At 48.2% G+C, this 15,904-nt stretch overlaps 1 protein-coding gene across 1 annotated transcript; it reads right to left on the bottom strand.

Annotated features, from left to right (window-relative positions):
• Window positions 1-10,795: 10,795 nt before the first annotated feature.
• Window positions 10,796-13,543, bottom strand: LOC123100109 (protein NRT1/ PTR FAMILY 8.3-like). The gene is made up of 5 exons (XM_044522089.1): window positions 13,496-13,543; window positions 12,844-12,949; window positions 12,402-12,619; window positions 11,755-12,317; window positions 10,796-11,675 (listed from the first exon to the last, which is right to left on the bottom strand). The coding sequence occupies exons 1-5, from the start codon at window positions 13,541-13,543 to the stop codon at window positions 10,883-10,885; spliced, it is 1,728 nt and encodes a 575-aa protein (XP_044378024.1). The 3' UTR covers window positions 10,796-10,882.
• Window positions 13,544-15,904: the final 2,361 nt, after the last annotated feature.

The following is a 15,904-nucleotide window of genomic DNA, read 5'->3' as shown; positions in this document are numbered from 1 at the left end:
AAACTGATGACTACTTGATAGTTCAGTGTGCCATGCTTTACGGCTTAGAACCGGGTCTTCAACGACGTTTTGAACGTCATGGAGCATATGAGATGTTCCAGGAGTTGAAGTTAATATTTCAAGCAAATGCCCGGATTGAGAGATATGAAGTCTCCAATAAGTGCTACAGCTGCAAGATGGAGGAAAATAGTTCTGTCAGTGAGCATATACTCAAAATGTCTGGGTATAACAATCACTTGATTCAACTGGGAGTTAATCTTCCGGATGATAGCGTCACTGACAGAATTCTTCAATCACTGTCACCAAGCTACAAGAGCTTCGTGATGAACTATAACATGCAAGGGATGGATAAGACGATTCCCGAGCTCTTCGCAATGCTAAAGGCTGCGGAGGTAGAAATCAAAAAGGAGCATCAAGTGTTGATGGTCAATAAGACCACCAGTTTCAAGAAAAAGGGCAAAGGGAAGAAGAAGGGGAACTTCAAGAAGAACAACAAGCAAGTTGCTGCTCAGGAGAAGAAACCCAAGTCTAGACCTAAGCCTGAGACTGAGTGTTTCTACTGCAAGCAGACTGGTCACTGGAAGCGGAACTGCCCCAAGTATTTGGCGGATAAGAAGGATGGCAAGGTGAACAAAGGTATATGTGATATACATATTATTGATGTGTACCTTACTAATGCTCGCAGTAGCACCTGGGTATTTGCTACTGGTTCTGTTGCTAATATTTGCAACTCGAAACAGGGACTACAGATTAAGCGAAGATTGGCTAAGGACGAGGTGACGATGCGCATGGGAAATGGTTCCAAAGTCGATGTGATCGCGGTCGGCACGCTACCTCTACATCTACCTTCGAGATTAGTTTTAGACCTGAATAATTGTTATTTGGTGCCAGCGTTGAGCATGAACATTATATCTGGATCTTGTTTGATGCGAGACGGTTATTCATTTAAATCAGAGAATAATGGTTGTTCTATTTATATGAGTAATATCTTTTATGGTCATGCACCCTTGAAGAGTGGTCTATTTTTGTTGAATCTTGATAGTGGTGATACACATATTCATAATATTGAAGCCAAAAGATGCAGAGTTGATAATGATAGTGCAACTTATTTGTGGCACTGCCATTTAGGTCATATCGGTGTAAAGCGCATGAAGAAACTCCATACTGATGGACTTTTGGAACCACTTGATTATGAATCACTTGGTACTTGCGAACCGTGCCTCATGGGCAAGATGACTAAAACGCCGTTCTTCGGAACTATGGAGCGAGCAACAGATTTTTTGGAAATCATACATACAGATGTATGTGGTCCGATGAATATTGTGGCTCGAGGCGGATATCGTTATTTTCTCACCTTCATAGATGATTTGAGCATATATGGGTATATCTACTTAATGAAACATAAGTCTGAAACATTTGAAAAGTTCAAAGAATTTCAGAGTGAAGTTGAAAATCATCGTAACAAGAAAATAAAGTTTCTACGATCTGATCGTGGAGGAGAATATTTGAGTTACGAGTTTGGTCTTCATTTGAAAAAATGCGGAATAGTTTCGCAACTCACGCCACCCGGAACACCACAGCGTAATGGTGTGTCCGAACATCGTAATCGTACTTTACTTGATATGGTGCGATCTATGATGTCTCTTACTGATTTACCGCTATCGTTTTAGGGTTATGCTTTAGAGACGGCTGCATTCATGTTAAATAGGACACCATCAAAATCCGTTAAGACGACGCCTTATGAACTGTGGTTTGGCAAGAAACCAAAGTTGTTGTTCCTTAAAGTTTGGGGCTGCGATGCTTATGTGAAAAAGTTTCAACATGATAAGCTCGAACCCAAATCGGAAAAATGTGTCTTCATAGGATACCCAAAAGAGACTGTTGGGTACACCTTCTATCACAGATCCGAAGGCAAGACTTTTGTTGCTAAATTTGGAATCTTTCTAGAGAAGGAGTTTCTCTCGAAAGAAGTGAGTGGGAGGAAAGTAGAACTTGATGAAGTAACTGTACCTGCTCCCTTATTGAAAAGTAGTTCATCACAGAAACCGGTTTCTGCGACACCAACACCAATTAGTGAGGAAGTTAATGATGATGATCATGAAACTTCAGATCAAGTTATTACTGAACCTCGTAGGTCAACCAGAGTAAGATCCACACCAGAGTGGTACGGTAATCCTGTTCTGGAAGTTATGTTGCTAGACCATGACGAACCTACGAACTATGAAGAAGCGATGGTGAGCCCAGATTCCGCAAAATGGCTTGAGGCCATGAAATCTGAGATGGGATCCATGTATGAGAACAAAGTGTGGACTTTGGTTGACTTGCCCGATGATCGGCAAGCCATTGAGAATAAATGGATCTTCAAGAAGAAGACTGACGCTGACTGTAATGTTACTGTCTATAAAGCTCGACTTGTTGCAAAAGGTTTTTCGACAAGTTCAAGGGATTGACTACGATGAGACCTTCTCACCCGTAGCGATGCTTAAGTCTGTCCGAATCATGTTAGCAATTGCCGCATTTTATGATTATGAAATTTGGCAAATGGATGTAAAAACTGCATTCCTGAATGGATTTCTGGAAGAAGAGTTGTATATGATGCAACCAGAAGGTTTTGTCGATCCAAAGGAAGCTAACAAAGTGTGCAAGCTCCAGCGATCCATTTATGGACTGGTGCAAGCCTCTCGGAGTTGGAATAAACACTTTGATAGTGTGATCAAAGCATTTGGTTTTATACAGACTTTTGGAGAAGCCTGTATTTACAAGAAAGTGAGTGGGAGCTCTGTAGCATTTCTGATATTATATGTGGATGACATATTGCTGATTGGAAATAATATAGAATTTCTGGATAGCATAAAGGGATACTTGAATAAGAGTTTTTCGATGAAAGACCTCGGTGAAGCTGCTTATATATTGGGCATCAAGATCTATAGAGATAGATCAAGACGCTTAATTGGACTTTCACAAAGCACATACCTTGACAAAGTTTTGAAGAAGTTCAAAATGGATCAAGCAAAGAAAGGGTTCTTGCCTGTGTTACAAGGTGTGAAGTTGAGTAAGACTCAATGCCCGACCACTGCAGAAGATAGAGAGAAGATGAAAGATGTTCCCTATGCTTCAGCCATAGGCTCTATCATGTATGCAATGCTGTGTACCAGACCTGATGTGTGCCTTGCTATAAGTTTAGCAGGGAGGTACCAAAGTAATCCAGGAGTGGATCACTGGACAGCGGTCAAGAACATCCTGAAATACCTGAAAAAGACTAAGGATATGTTTCTCGTTTATGGAGGTGACAAAGAGCTCATCGTAAATGGTTACGTTGATGCAAGCTTTGACACTGATCCGGACGATTCTAAATCGCAAACCGGATACGTGTTTACATTGAACGGTAGAGCTGTCAGTTGGTGCAGTTCTAAACAAAGCGTCGTGGCGGGATCTACGTGTGAAGCGGAGTACATAGCTGCTTCGGAAGCAGCAAATGAAGGAGTCTGGATGAAGGAGTTCATATCCGATCTAGGTGTCATACCTAGTGCATCGGGTCCAATGAAAATCTTTTGTGACAATACTGGTGCAATTGCCTTGGCGAAGGAATCCAGATTTCACAAGAGAACCAAGCACATCAAGAGATGCTTCAATTCCATCCGGGATTTAGTCCAGGTGGGAGACATAGAAATTTGCAAGATACATACGGATCTGAATGTTGCAGACCCGTTGACTAAGCCTCTTCCACGAGCAAAACATGATCAGCACCAAGGCTCCATGGGTGTTAGAATCATTACAGTGTAATCTAGATTATTGACTTTAGTGCAAGTGGGAGACTGAAGGAAATATGCCCTAGATTTAATAATAAAGTTATTATTTATTTCCTTATATCATGATAAATGTTTATTATTCATGCTAGAATTGTATTAACCGGAAACATAATACTTGTGTGAATACATAGACAAACAGAGTGTCACTAGTATGCCTCTACTTGACTAGCTCGTTGATCAAAGATGGTTATGTTTCCTAGCCATTGACATGAGTTGTCATTTGATTAACGGGATCACATCATTAGGAGAATGATGTGATTGACTTGACCCATTCCGTTAGCTTAGCACACGATCGTTTAGTATTCTGCTATTGCTTTCTTCATGACTTATACATGTTCCTATGACTATGAGATTATGCAACTCCCATTTACCGGAGGAACACTTTGTGTGCTACCAAACGTCACAACGTAACTGGGTGATTATAAAGGTGCTCTATAGGTGTCTCCGAAGGTACTTGTTGGGTTGGCGTATTTCGAGATTAGGATTTGTCACTCCGATTGTCGGAGAGGTATCTCTGGGCCCACTCGGTAATGCACATCACTTAATCCTTGCAAGCATTGCAACTAATGAGTTAGTTGCGGGATGATGTATTACAGAACGAGTAAAGAGACTTGCCGGTAACGAGATTGAACTAGGCATTGAGATACCGATGATCGAATCTCGGGCAAGTAACATACCGATGACAACGGGAACAATGTATGTTGTTATGCGGTCTGACCGATAAAGATCTTCATAGAATATGTGGGAGCTAATATGAGCATCCAGGTTCCGCTATTGGTTATTGACCGGAGACGTGTATCGGTCATGTCTACATAGTTCTCGAACCTATAGGGTCCGCACGCTTAAAGTTTCGATGACAGTTATATTATGAGTTTATATGTTTTGATGTACCGAAGGTTGTTCGGAGTCCCGGATATGATCACGAACATAACGAGGAGTCTCGAAATGGTCGAGACATGAAGATTGATATATTGGACGACTATATTCGGACACCGGAATGGTTCCGGGGGTTATCGGATATATACCGGAGTGCCGGGGGGTTACCGGAACCCCCTGGAGGTTATTGGGCCTCATGGGCCCAATTGGTGGAAGAGGAGAGGCGGACAAGGGGCAGCCGCGCGCCCCTCCCCTCCAAGTCCGAATTAGACAAGGAGGGGGGGGGGGGCGGCGCCCCCCCTTTCCTTTCCCCCTCTCTCTCCTTCCTTCTCCTCTCCTAATCCAACAAGGAAAAGGGAGGGAGTCCTACTCCCAGTGGGAGTAGGACTCCTCCTGGCGCGCCTCTGGCCGGCCGCCTCTCCCCCCTTGCTCCTTTATATACGGGGGCGGGGGGGGCACCCCAAAGACACAACAATTGATCAGTTGATCTTTTAGCCATGTGCGGTGCCCCCCTCCACCATAGTCCACCTCGATAATATCATAGCGGTGCTTAGGCGAAGCCCTGCGTTGGTAGAACATCATCATCGTCACCACGCCGTCATGCTGACGAAACTCTTCCTCAACACTCGGCTGGATCGGAGTTCGAGGGACGTCATCGGGCTGAACGTGTGCTGAACTCGGAGGTGCCGTGCGTTCGGTACTTGATCGGTCGGATCGTGAAGACGTACGACTACATCAACTGCGTTGTGCTAACGCTTCCGCTTTCGGTCTACGAGGGTACGTGGACAACACTCTCCTCTCTCGTTGATATGCATCACCATGATCTTGCGTGTGCGTAGGATTTTTTTTTGAAATTACTACGTTCCCCAACACCTACAACTGTAACACCCATCGCACCGCAGTGTCGTTGGGATCAGGCCTGAGCAACATTGTAAACTTGTGTATGGCTGAACGGCCTTCTTAAGTAATGAAATCTTCTTTACCCTAAAAAATAGTGCTAAGGCGCACAAGCTAGCGACCGCAAACTTCCTGATAGCTTGAGCATTGGCCTGGCTAGCCACGCACACACTAGGAAGAGAAACCCCAAGGGCATCTCTAGCCAATCCCCTAAAATTTAGAGTAAAACTCTGAGTAAAGTTAGTGGAGTCAAATTTTACTCCACCACTAACTGTGACCGGACCTAGCCGAACTCCTAAATTTAGTGGAGTAATTTTATTCTTCTAGCGTAGCCGCATGAAATTCAACCAATTGCATAACAATAATTCAAATATTTAAAGATAAACATGCATAACGTATAAACCATTAACAAGCATATAGTTTCACAGATCGAGATTATATCGAATTAAAACATGAATAGTTCATCCTAAAATCAATCACTTCACCAATCAAGTTTGATCTAGAATCATCACAATATAACATGTTTTATGTTGTGGATCAAGGCCAACCAATGATATGCACGAACTCAAACACCGTATTTGTCAAGAAATCACAACCGCCACCACCATACAGAAGGCCGCCATCATCACCACCACCACCATCCTCTCGGCCACCACCACTACCATCAGCGTCACAACCACCACCACCATCTCGAAGAGAGACCCCTGTTTGGGTCAAGATCTCTCCACGAGTGAGCTACCAAAATTTTCTTACGGTATCATCCATTGTGATTGGGTTCATGAACATGATAGCACGATCCTCGGCTCTCTTGACATCCCGAAGCCTCTCTTCCTCAGGTGCAAGCCTATGCTCCTTAGTCTTCAACTTCCTCTCTTCGGCCACCAACTTGGATTTCTATTTCTTGTCTTCCAACATCTTGACCTCGTTCCATCTCGTCGTCTTCTCTTCTTTGCGTTCGGCCGCCAACACTTTCTTGGCCTCAATCATGTCCACAAGTTCATTTTTGTACGTGCCACCAAATGTACCTCTTCTATTTCTCTCCTTTGCAATTTTTTTGCCATCCGGTATCTTGTTGGCCTTTTCATCCTCATCATCATCCTCCTCAATGGGAGTGCTGAATCTTGATCTCTTTGGAGTGGTCTCTGCAAGTCTCCGAATCCACTTCTCATTGGCACATAGCACTTTGAAGCACATCAATAAACTCCATCATCAATCGGCCGCCAACAATCACCGCAAAATGCATATGAAGAAATGGAAAAAAGTTTTTTACGTACTAGGAATTTCATCAAGCACTTGGCGGCCGAGACCCTTGTTGACAGTTGTGGCGGCCGAGACCCTTGTTGACAATTGTGGCGGCCGAACGAGCTGGAGCAGTGGCCGTGGGGGTGGCCGGAGACGCAGCACGAGCCGCCGGACAAGGGCGAGGGGGCGGAGTGGCTTTCTTTTGTTGGAAATATGCCCTAGAGGCAATAATATAGTGGTTATTATTATATTTCCTTAATCATGATAAAGGTTTATTATTCATGCTAGAATTGTATTGACCGGAAACATAAATACATGTGTGAATACATAAATAAATACCGTGTCCCAAGTATGCCTCTACTAGACTAGCTCGTTGATCAAAAGATGGTTAAGGTTTCCTAACCATAGACATGTGTTGTCACTTGATAACAGGATCACATCATTAGGAGAATGATGTGATGGACAAGACCCATCCGTTAGCTTAGCATATGATCGTTCAGTTTATTACTACTGCTTTCTTAATGTCAAATACATATTCCTTCGACCATGAGATCATGCAACTCCTGGGTACCGGAGGAATACCTTGTGTGCTATCAAACGTCACAACGTAACTGAGTGATCATAAAGATGCTCTACAGGTATCTCCGAAGGTGTCTATTGAGTTGGCATGGATCAAGATTGGGATTTGTCACTCCGTGTATCAGAGAGGTATCTCTGGGCCCTCTCGGTAATACAGCATCACAAGAAGCTTGCAAGCAAAGTGACTAAGGAGTTAGTTACAAGATGATGTATTACGGAACGAGTGAAGAGACTTGCCGGTAATGAGATTGAACTAGGTATGAACCTTGGGCAAGTAACATACCGACAGACAAATGGAACTACGTATGTTGTCATAAAGGTTCGACCGATAAAGATCTTCATAGAATATGTAGGAACCTATATGGGCATCCAGGTCCCGCTATTGGTTATTGACCGGAGAAGCGTCTCAGTCATGTCTACATCATTCTTGAACCCATAGGGTCCGCACGCTTAACGTTTGTTGACGATATAGTATTATATGAGTTATGTGAAATAGTGATTGAATCTTGTTTGGAGCCCCGGATGAGATCACAGACATGTCGAGGAGCTCCGGAATGGTCCGGAGGTAAATATTGATATATAGATGATAGTATTTGGTCTCCGGAAAGGTTTCGGGATGCACCAGGTATTTATCTGATCACCAGAAGGGGTTCCGGGAGGCCACAAGAAGTTACTGGGCCTAACGGGCCAAGGGAAAGGGAGCACACCAGCCCACAAGGGGCTGGTGCGCCCCAACCTGGCCGCAGGCCTTGTAAAAGGAAAGGGAGGGGCTGGCCCCTCCTGCCTTTCTCCATGAAAGAGAGAAAGGGAAAGGGGGGGGGCTAAGGCAGCCAGCCCCTTTCCTTTCCCCCTGGCGCCAAAAAGGGAGGGGGGTGGCGGCCAGGGTAGGCCCTAGGGCTGGCCGCCGGCCCCCTTGGGGGCGCCCTAGGCCGCAGATAGTTTCACCACCATTGTCACCACGCCGTCGTGCTGCCGGAACTCATCTACTACTTCACTTCTCTTGCTGGATTGATAAGGCGAGGACGTCATCGAGCTGAACGTGTGCTGAACATGGAGGTGCCGTGCGTTCTGTACTTGATCGGAAGGATCGTGAAGGTGTACGACTACATTAACCGTGTTGATAAATGCTTCCACTTAACGGTCTACGAGGGTACGTAGACACACTCTCCCCTCTCGTAGCTATGCATCTCCATGGATAGATCTTGCGTGTGCGTAGATTTTTTTGTTTTCCATGCAACGTTCCCCAACATCTTCTTGTTCATCATCACTGCCGCTTCAGCGAGGGTCAACGCGGCCGTCGTCGGCTTCCTAGCACGTTTGGCACCCGCGAGAGTAGCGGGAGGGCGACCGGCCATCGCCGGAGAGGCAGTGGCCACCCGACCGACCTTGCTACCCACGGTGGCAGCTAGTATGGTGGACTGGATGGGATTTTTTTATCCCCAACCTCTTGTTCGGTGCGGGCGGTTGCGCAGGGGTGGTTTGCGGCGGCGACGCGCCGCCGGCGGTGGCCAGGGGTGGCAGAAGTATCTTGGGAACCATTATGGCCGGAGTTGCAGTCATCGGCGCCGATGGTGGTGCGTGGGGAGGCGGCGGCGGGAACTAGCTATGGCGCGGCGCAAGAGGGAGAAAGAGGTGGGTGGGGGGTACTCAGCCGGGTGGGGGATGAGTATATTCTGGTGCCGCGGGTAAAGTTTTCGGCGGAGGAGTAAATCTTTTACTCTCTAACCGATTTGAGACTTTGGCCAGGTGCGTTGTTTTTATTAGGGGATCGGCTGGAGATGTCCTTATGCCGGTATGATTCAATCAATGGAAACGGAAGAAACAATCCGGTGTTGGAATTAACGAAAAGGGCAATGATGGGCGCCGGTGCGCCGGCCCAAATTTGGGCCGGTCGCATCCTCAACATCCGATGCACTGCCTTTTTAGCCGTCCAGATCGAGCGTATATTACGTTTCTTATCCCCTCGTGCTTGTCTTCTTCCCTAAATACGTGAGTAAGGAGCGACAGCGAGCGCCGCAGGCCGCCTTGCTCCCAGCCATGGGCACGTGCCTCTTGCTGTTGACGGTGCGCTTGCAACCTTCCCCGCCGCCGTTCAGATCGCTCATCATGGCTACCTCGTCTTGCAGCTCCTGGCCGTGGACGTGTCTCGCTACTCCGGCAGCGTCGTTCCTAGCACCGGTCGGCAAAAAAGGTTGTAGCTCGTGGCCTCATGGTTGCAGCACCGGGTTGCGCCGCCCCCGCCGCCCCTCGCCGTCAACGCTTGGCGCACCGGTGCCCGTCCGCCGCCCCTCGCCGTCGTCTCTTGGCTTATCGTTTCGGCACATAACCTTTGCAGCAAAATAAAACGCCGGATGTAGCTTTTGATGGTGCTGGTTGCTGCCCACCGCGGCGGCACCCGTCGTTGTCTCAGCGCCGCTTCGTCGGTTGAAGCAAAACAAAACGCCGGCTCCAGCTTGTGTCGATAACAGTTTCAGCCTCTACATCACATGGTTGTAGCTCCGCTACTAGTCGGTTCCAGCAAAAATCAGAGGATTGCGACTCGTCGCCTCCGTCCACCCTTGCTGCAAATAAACCAACGGTTCCAGCATCCCGTCTGCCCGGTTGTAGCAAATCGTTGCCGATGGCGTCGCAGCTGCAGCTTCGGTGAGCACGATTGTAGCATCTGCGAGCATGGTTGTAGCAAAAATCGTCGACGACGGCGTCGCCGGTTGCAGCCCCGATGAGCATGGTTGTAGCAAAAAAATGTTGACGACGGCGTCGCCGGTTGCATCTCCGGTGAGCACGGTTGTAGCTTCTGGGCGATGCCGTGGCCGGTTGTAGCACACAAGGACATCGGTTCCAGCAAAAAACTTGTCATGCCTTGGCCGGTGCGCACCACCACTACCGCTCGTTGTAACAGCCGTCGACAGCGGCTGTAGCAAGGCCATGCGCAACACCACCATTCGCCGTTGCAACGCCCTGATGGACGGTGCCCGTAGCTACGTCAGCCGGACTCAAAGCCGGGGTTGGGCGGAGGACATCCCTGGGATCCGCAAGGGTTGTAGGCGGCCATGGCCGCGGGGATGGGAGAGGGTCTCGCCGGCAACGATGGAGCGACGAGGTTGGGAGCCGAGCAAGCTGTGTAGGTGCAGTGGAGGTGCACCGGTTTCAGCTTATCGGGGAGTCGCTCGGCAGCCATGGCTGGGAGTTCAGAGGTACGGAATTGGGAGCGGAGAAAGACAGGCGACAGCGAGTGGCTGGGCCTGCGTTGCGGGAGATAAGAAGGAAAAGCAGTGTGCTTGGGGCCAAGAGCGACGTGGTCGCATGCACGAGGGCGCAAGTATGTTAACGAGCGAGGCGTCCGGCGCAACGTTGGGCCGGCGCGCCGGATACAACTGATTCCCTAACGAAAAATCAATCATCCCACGTTTAGGAATTTACATGCCGTCTGCATACTGCAGGACACCAAAAAAATAAAAAATCCTAGAGCATTTCTACGATCAAGAGACATTCTTGCACTTGTATCTCTTGGCACACCAGACGAAAACTGCGAGATTGAGCGCGCTAAGCGCAGCGATGAGCCAGAAGAACCGGTCGAGGTGGCCCTCGTTGAGGTCATCCGGTATCCACCCGGGCCCGCCGCCCCTCGTCGTGACGCCGGACACGACGGTCACCACGAGCGAGCTCAGGTAGCTCCCCAGCGACACCGTGAGGAGCCCCAGCGCGGAGCAGAGGCTCCGCATGGACTCCGGCGCCTCGTTGTAGAAGAACTCCGACTGCCCGACGCACGCGAACACCACGCTGGCGCCCACCAGGAGGTACTGCGGCACCTGCCACAGGATGCACATCGGCGCCGCCGCCGCCCGGTCCAGCGCCAGCCGCCGCGCTTCGACCGCCGCCGCGGCCACCATGACCAGCACGGAGAGGAACAGGCCGACGCCGAACCGCTGCAGCTCCGAGAACCCCCGCTCGTTGCCGGTGAACCTCCGCGCTGCCGGGATGAGCACCCTGTCGTAGATGGGCACGAAGAGGATGACGCTGACGGCGTCGAAGGAAGCCAGGGACGCCGGAGGGATGGCGAAGGTGCCGACCGCCGTGTCCATCCTCCTCCCTTGCTCCAGGAACGTCGAGGAGAACTGCGCGAGGACGGAGAAGTACACGATCCCGGTGGCCCAGATCGGGAGCATGCCGATCACGATCTTGAGCTCCTCGACTTGCGTGACAGTGCAAAGCCTCCATGGATCCGAGTAAAGCTCCTCGGCCGAGGAGACCACGGCAGCCTTGTCCAGGAAACTGGGCAAGAAACACTCTCAATCAGCTTTTACTTTTTAGATTCAGCCAGTCAAAATTATGAAGAAAAGCTAGTAATTACCTGAGCACTGGTGTATGCTGCAATTTCTTGGCACCGTCCGACTCCGCCATTGATTCAACCTCGGATAGCTCGTGGAGGAGAGAAGCATCACGCGGGAGACCTACATTCCGCTTCCGCACGGCCGCGACGACGACCTGGGAAACTCTTGCCAGCGGGCTTCCCAGAGGCTTCTGCACCCTGTACGAGCCGGAGCCCAGCAAGAAGCTCGCGATGGCCAGCGCGATGAACAGGGTGGGGATCCAGAGGCCGACGACCCACCCGCAGTGGTCCTGCACCCACACGACGACGGTGCCGGAGACGAAGCTGCCGATGTAGATGGAGAAGAAGAACCAGTTGAAGAAGGAGTTCTTCTTCAGCCTCTCCGCCGGGACGCTGTCGTCGAACTGGTCGGCGCCGAAGGAGGAGACGCATGGCTTGATGCCGCCGGCCCCGATGGCCATCATGTAGAGCCCGAGGAAGAACACGGCGGACTGGGACGAGGGCGAAGAGCCAACGTCCTGCGGGCAGTCGAGCCCGGTGCACGCCGCCGGGAACGATGCCGAAACTGACATCGCAGCCATTCCCTTGCGTCGCGCCAGAAGAAAAAACCTTGAATTGTCAAGAAACTAGCTCCATTATTTGAAGGATGATTTGACAGTATGCCTTACGATTAGGTAGACTGCGAAGAAGGCCAGCGTGGTGAGGTATCTGCCGAGATAGGAGTCGGCGACGATCGCTCCGACGAGGGGGGCGATGTAGCACGTCCCCTGCCAGTTGGTGTAGTTCCTCGCCGCGGACACATTGCTCTCCTGCAGTATCGTCTTGAGGAAGGTTACCAGGTTGAACTGGATCCCGTAGTACGCTAGCTCCTCGAAGCATTCAGTCACTGCAGTGCAAGCCGGAATTCAGATCTATAGTTAGTAGTAGTATTTCTCAAGCAAACTCCAAAGTAATTAATGGGCAGCGCAGGGAAGCAGCAGTGATGTTCATGGAAAAAGCCATGCATCTGTGCACTCTGAGCACAAAAATTGGACAAACTGAACTGAAATGAAGCACCCTTGATGTTTTTCTACCAGTTCTGCATGAAAACTTGACAGTTTCATTTTATACCTAAGATAAATTTGCATGCTTTCCAACTGCCCGTACGGTGCTTGGTTATAGGAGTTGGAGCTCCTTTGATGTCAACAACTCGGTCCCCTCTGTGTACAGCAGAACCCTGTATAAGACAAGCCTGATACTCTTTAGTAGAAGTACTAGTATGTATCTTTCTGCAAAAGCATGAAGTAACTGTATATGGAGTACATGATAGGAAAACAGAGGCTGGGATCAGAATTTGAATAGGAAGACAGAAACGGGTGCCAAGTTAATTCCTAATGATTTTTGCTGTTTACTGATGTTGCCAAGCAGACCATCCATTTTCGGGGACAATATTATTATGAGAAAAATCAGTATTGCATCAGGCATGTAACAGCCACCACTTTGCACATCTCAGCACAGCAATATGCAGGTCATAATGGTAAAAAGAAAAGAGATCCATTTGTTTCCAATATTTCAGTGTCCAAGGATCGATATGACATTCATATATATGCTACCCATCATATGGTACTTTGGGCAGCAAAACGAGCTAATTCTCTCCAAATTTGTCAAGAAACATATATGTCCGTACTCCGTAGGACGTCGAAGCACATAAAAATGAAGAACCGCTTTAGAAAATCAAGCTACTGCTGGACATGAATGTAGAAGAAGTAGCAGAGAAACTGACCTCAAGAAGTGGTTCTTCCAGCTGCAAGTTTTCCTTGAGAGATGCCATGGTGGTGTACAAGCTGAACACAGAGGTACGGCACCTCAATATATATAGATCACGTAGTGTAGAAATCTGCGCAAGGTCAAATTTCTACAGTAAACTAAAAAAGCATTAGTTTAATACCAGCATGCATGGCGCACTTTGGAAGTATGAGCGCTCACGATCGAAAGGTGGACATTAAATTCCATCGATCTCTAGAGGGGTGACCCACTTTGATTCCACATTCCACTGTGCGTCATCATACAACAACGTTACTGGTACGAAACAATATAACAATATCACCGACTTTCCAAAGCAACGGCGGCTTACATCTTCAGCGTGCATATACAGCTTTGTTCTTTAACCTTGTTTGAGAAGCACAGGGCGAGAAGATTTAGAGCATCAAACTCCAACAGCGGCGGCAAAAACCCCCGCGCGCGGTAAACTGCTATTTTAACCCGTGCGGAACGTTTTCGCGCGCTCAAGCGAAGGCGGAAAACTCCGACGCATTGCGCGCCCGGGAAAAAGCGCGAGGTCGCGCGTTAAATTTAGCGCACCGCTTCCGGCGCGCCTGTAAATTGCTGCGCTCGGCACGTGGCCACCCATCGCTATCCACATTGCCACGCGCTCTCTCCTCACTTCCTCTGCTTCCTCTCATTGGCGGCGCCAGGGTATTCACCTGTATTCATATGAATACCCAAGTTTTGGCCCAAAAAAATTAATACATATCTTATTTAGCGGCCCACAAGCCCAGCCCCAGCACTGCTCAGCCCCGCTCACTCGATCCATTCCCCAGCCCCAGCACCGCCCAGCCCCCACTCGGCCGTTCCCCAAGTCCCCAACCTAACCTAGCGCCTGCGGCCAGCGGCGGCGGCAGCTGCGAGTAGCGGCCAGCGGCGGCGGCAGCAGCGGACCAGGTTCTATTCTCCTCTTCTCCTAGTTCTAGTTCTCACTGAACGCCAGCGGCCAGCCAATTCTAACTTCCTAAATCCTATGGGCTCATGCGGCACCCAACTATTATCTGTAGGTGGATTTGTAGAGTGCAGTCAAATTGGACGAATTGCTGCTAGTGCTGGATTTGAACGCAACGAGCTACTGCATACTAGTGCTGGATTTGATTAGTCTGAAGGTGGGTATTCCGGGTTATAGTTTTGGGGACAAATTGCTGCTTGTGTTGCTGTCAAATATGCACATCACTCTGCTACTGTGTACTGAGTGCGTGAAAATATTATTGGTTGAATAATTTGGTACAACTCCTCTGCTGTTCATGATGCTGTAGAATGATTTTTCTGTGTCAGGACAAATTGCTTGTGTTGTAAAATGCATTCATTTGTTTACTAGATTACTAGATTGCTGATCTATTTTTTTCTAATCTTGTATCACAGATGAAGAAGAAGGGTGTCAGCATTGTTGCATTGTGGGAAAGAGTTTCCAAGGCAAATAAAAGAACTTCGACATCTACACCAAATCCTCCTGATGTGAAGTTGAGAGCAGTATCATTCCTCCTACTATTGAGAGCAATCTGCAACTGGCACTTGTGCAAGCACATGAACCTGATGATGGCCACACAGAACCTGAGAGTGCAGTTGGCTCCCCAACCCCAATTGTAGAAGATGATGAAGAAAATGATGAAGTTCAGTTTGAAGTATATTTGGAAGCACTTGAGTCTGATCCTGGGAAACAGATCCCCATCTCTAGGTACAATGTCAATGACCAGGATAAAGTTAGAAGGAGATACATCGAGTTGGGGGCATGTCAACCAAAGAATCATAATTTTCAGTATAGAGATATAAGTGGATTACATCGTCGCTTTTCTCCTTCTTGGTTTAAGGATTACAAGTGGCTTGAGTATAGTGTGGACAAAGAAGCCGCTTTCTGCTTCGTTTGCTATTTCTTCAAGGATAAAACAAGATGTCCCGGTGGAGATGCTTTTGTGAAGAAGGGATTTAATAACTGGAACATGAAGTCGAGATTGAAGAAACATGAAGGTGAGGTTTTTAGTGCTCATGCTGAAGCTCAAGAGAAGTATGATAGGTTCACTACACCACAAACATCAATTCGGGAGTCTATTTCTTCAAACACCTCACAATACAAGGCTTTGTATAAACAACGTTTGACATGGACACTCAAGTGTGTGAGATTTCTGTTGCACCAAGGCTTGGCATTTAGAGGACATGATGAAAGTGAAGACTCACTAAATAAAGGAAATTTCCTTGAGCTTCTAAATTGGCTAGCAGTAAAAATTTGAAGAGATTGACAGGGTTGTTCTCAAGAATGCTCCACGGAACTGCAGGATGACTCACCATGATATACATCAAGAGGTGATAAAATGTTGTGCACAAGAGACTACTAAACTAGTCATTGAATAACTTGATGGTGGTCATTTTG

This window comes from Triticum aestivum, chromosome 4D (assembly GCF_018294505.1).
Source record: "Triticum aestivum cultivar Chinese Spring chromosome 4D, IWGSC CS RefSeq v2.1, whole genome shotgun sequence".
In the NCBI taxonomy this organism is placed as follows: Eukaryota; Viridiplantae; Streptophyta; class Magnoliopsida; order Poales; family Poaceae; genus Triticum; species Triticum aestivum.
Note: the sequence above shows the minus strand (reverse complement) of the source record. Positions and strands in the feature narration are given on the sequence as shown.

Excerpts from the sequence above, each read along its gene's own strand:
- LOC123100109 (XM_044522089.1), bottom strand. The coding sequence starts at position 13,543 with ATGGCATCTCTCAAGGAAAACTTGCAGCTGGAAGAACCACTTCTTGAG. Across the intron at positions 12,950-13,495 it reads TGGAAGAACCACTTCTTGAG|GGTTCTGCTGTACACAGAGG; the intron begins GTCAGTTTCTCT and ends TGTCTTATACAG. Across the intron at positions 11,676-11,754 it reads CAGCATACACCAGTGCTCAG|TTTCCTGGACAAGGCTGCCG; the intron begins GTAATTACTAGC and ends TTTCTTGCCCAG.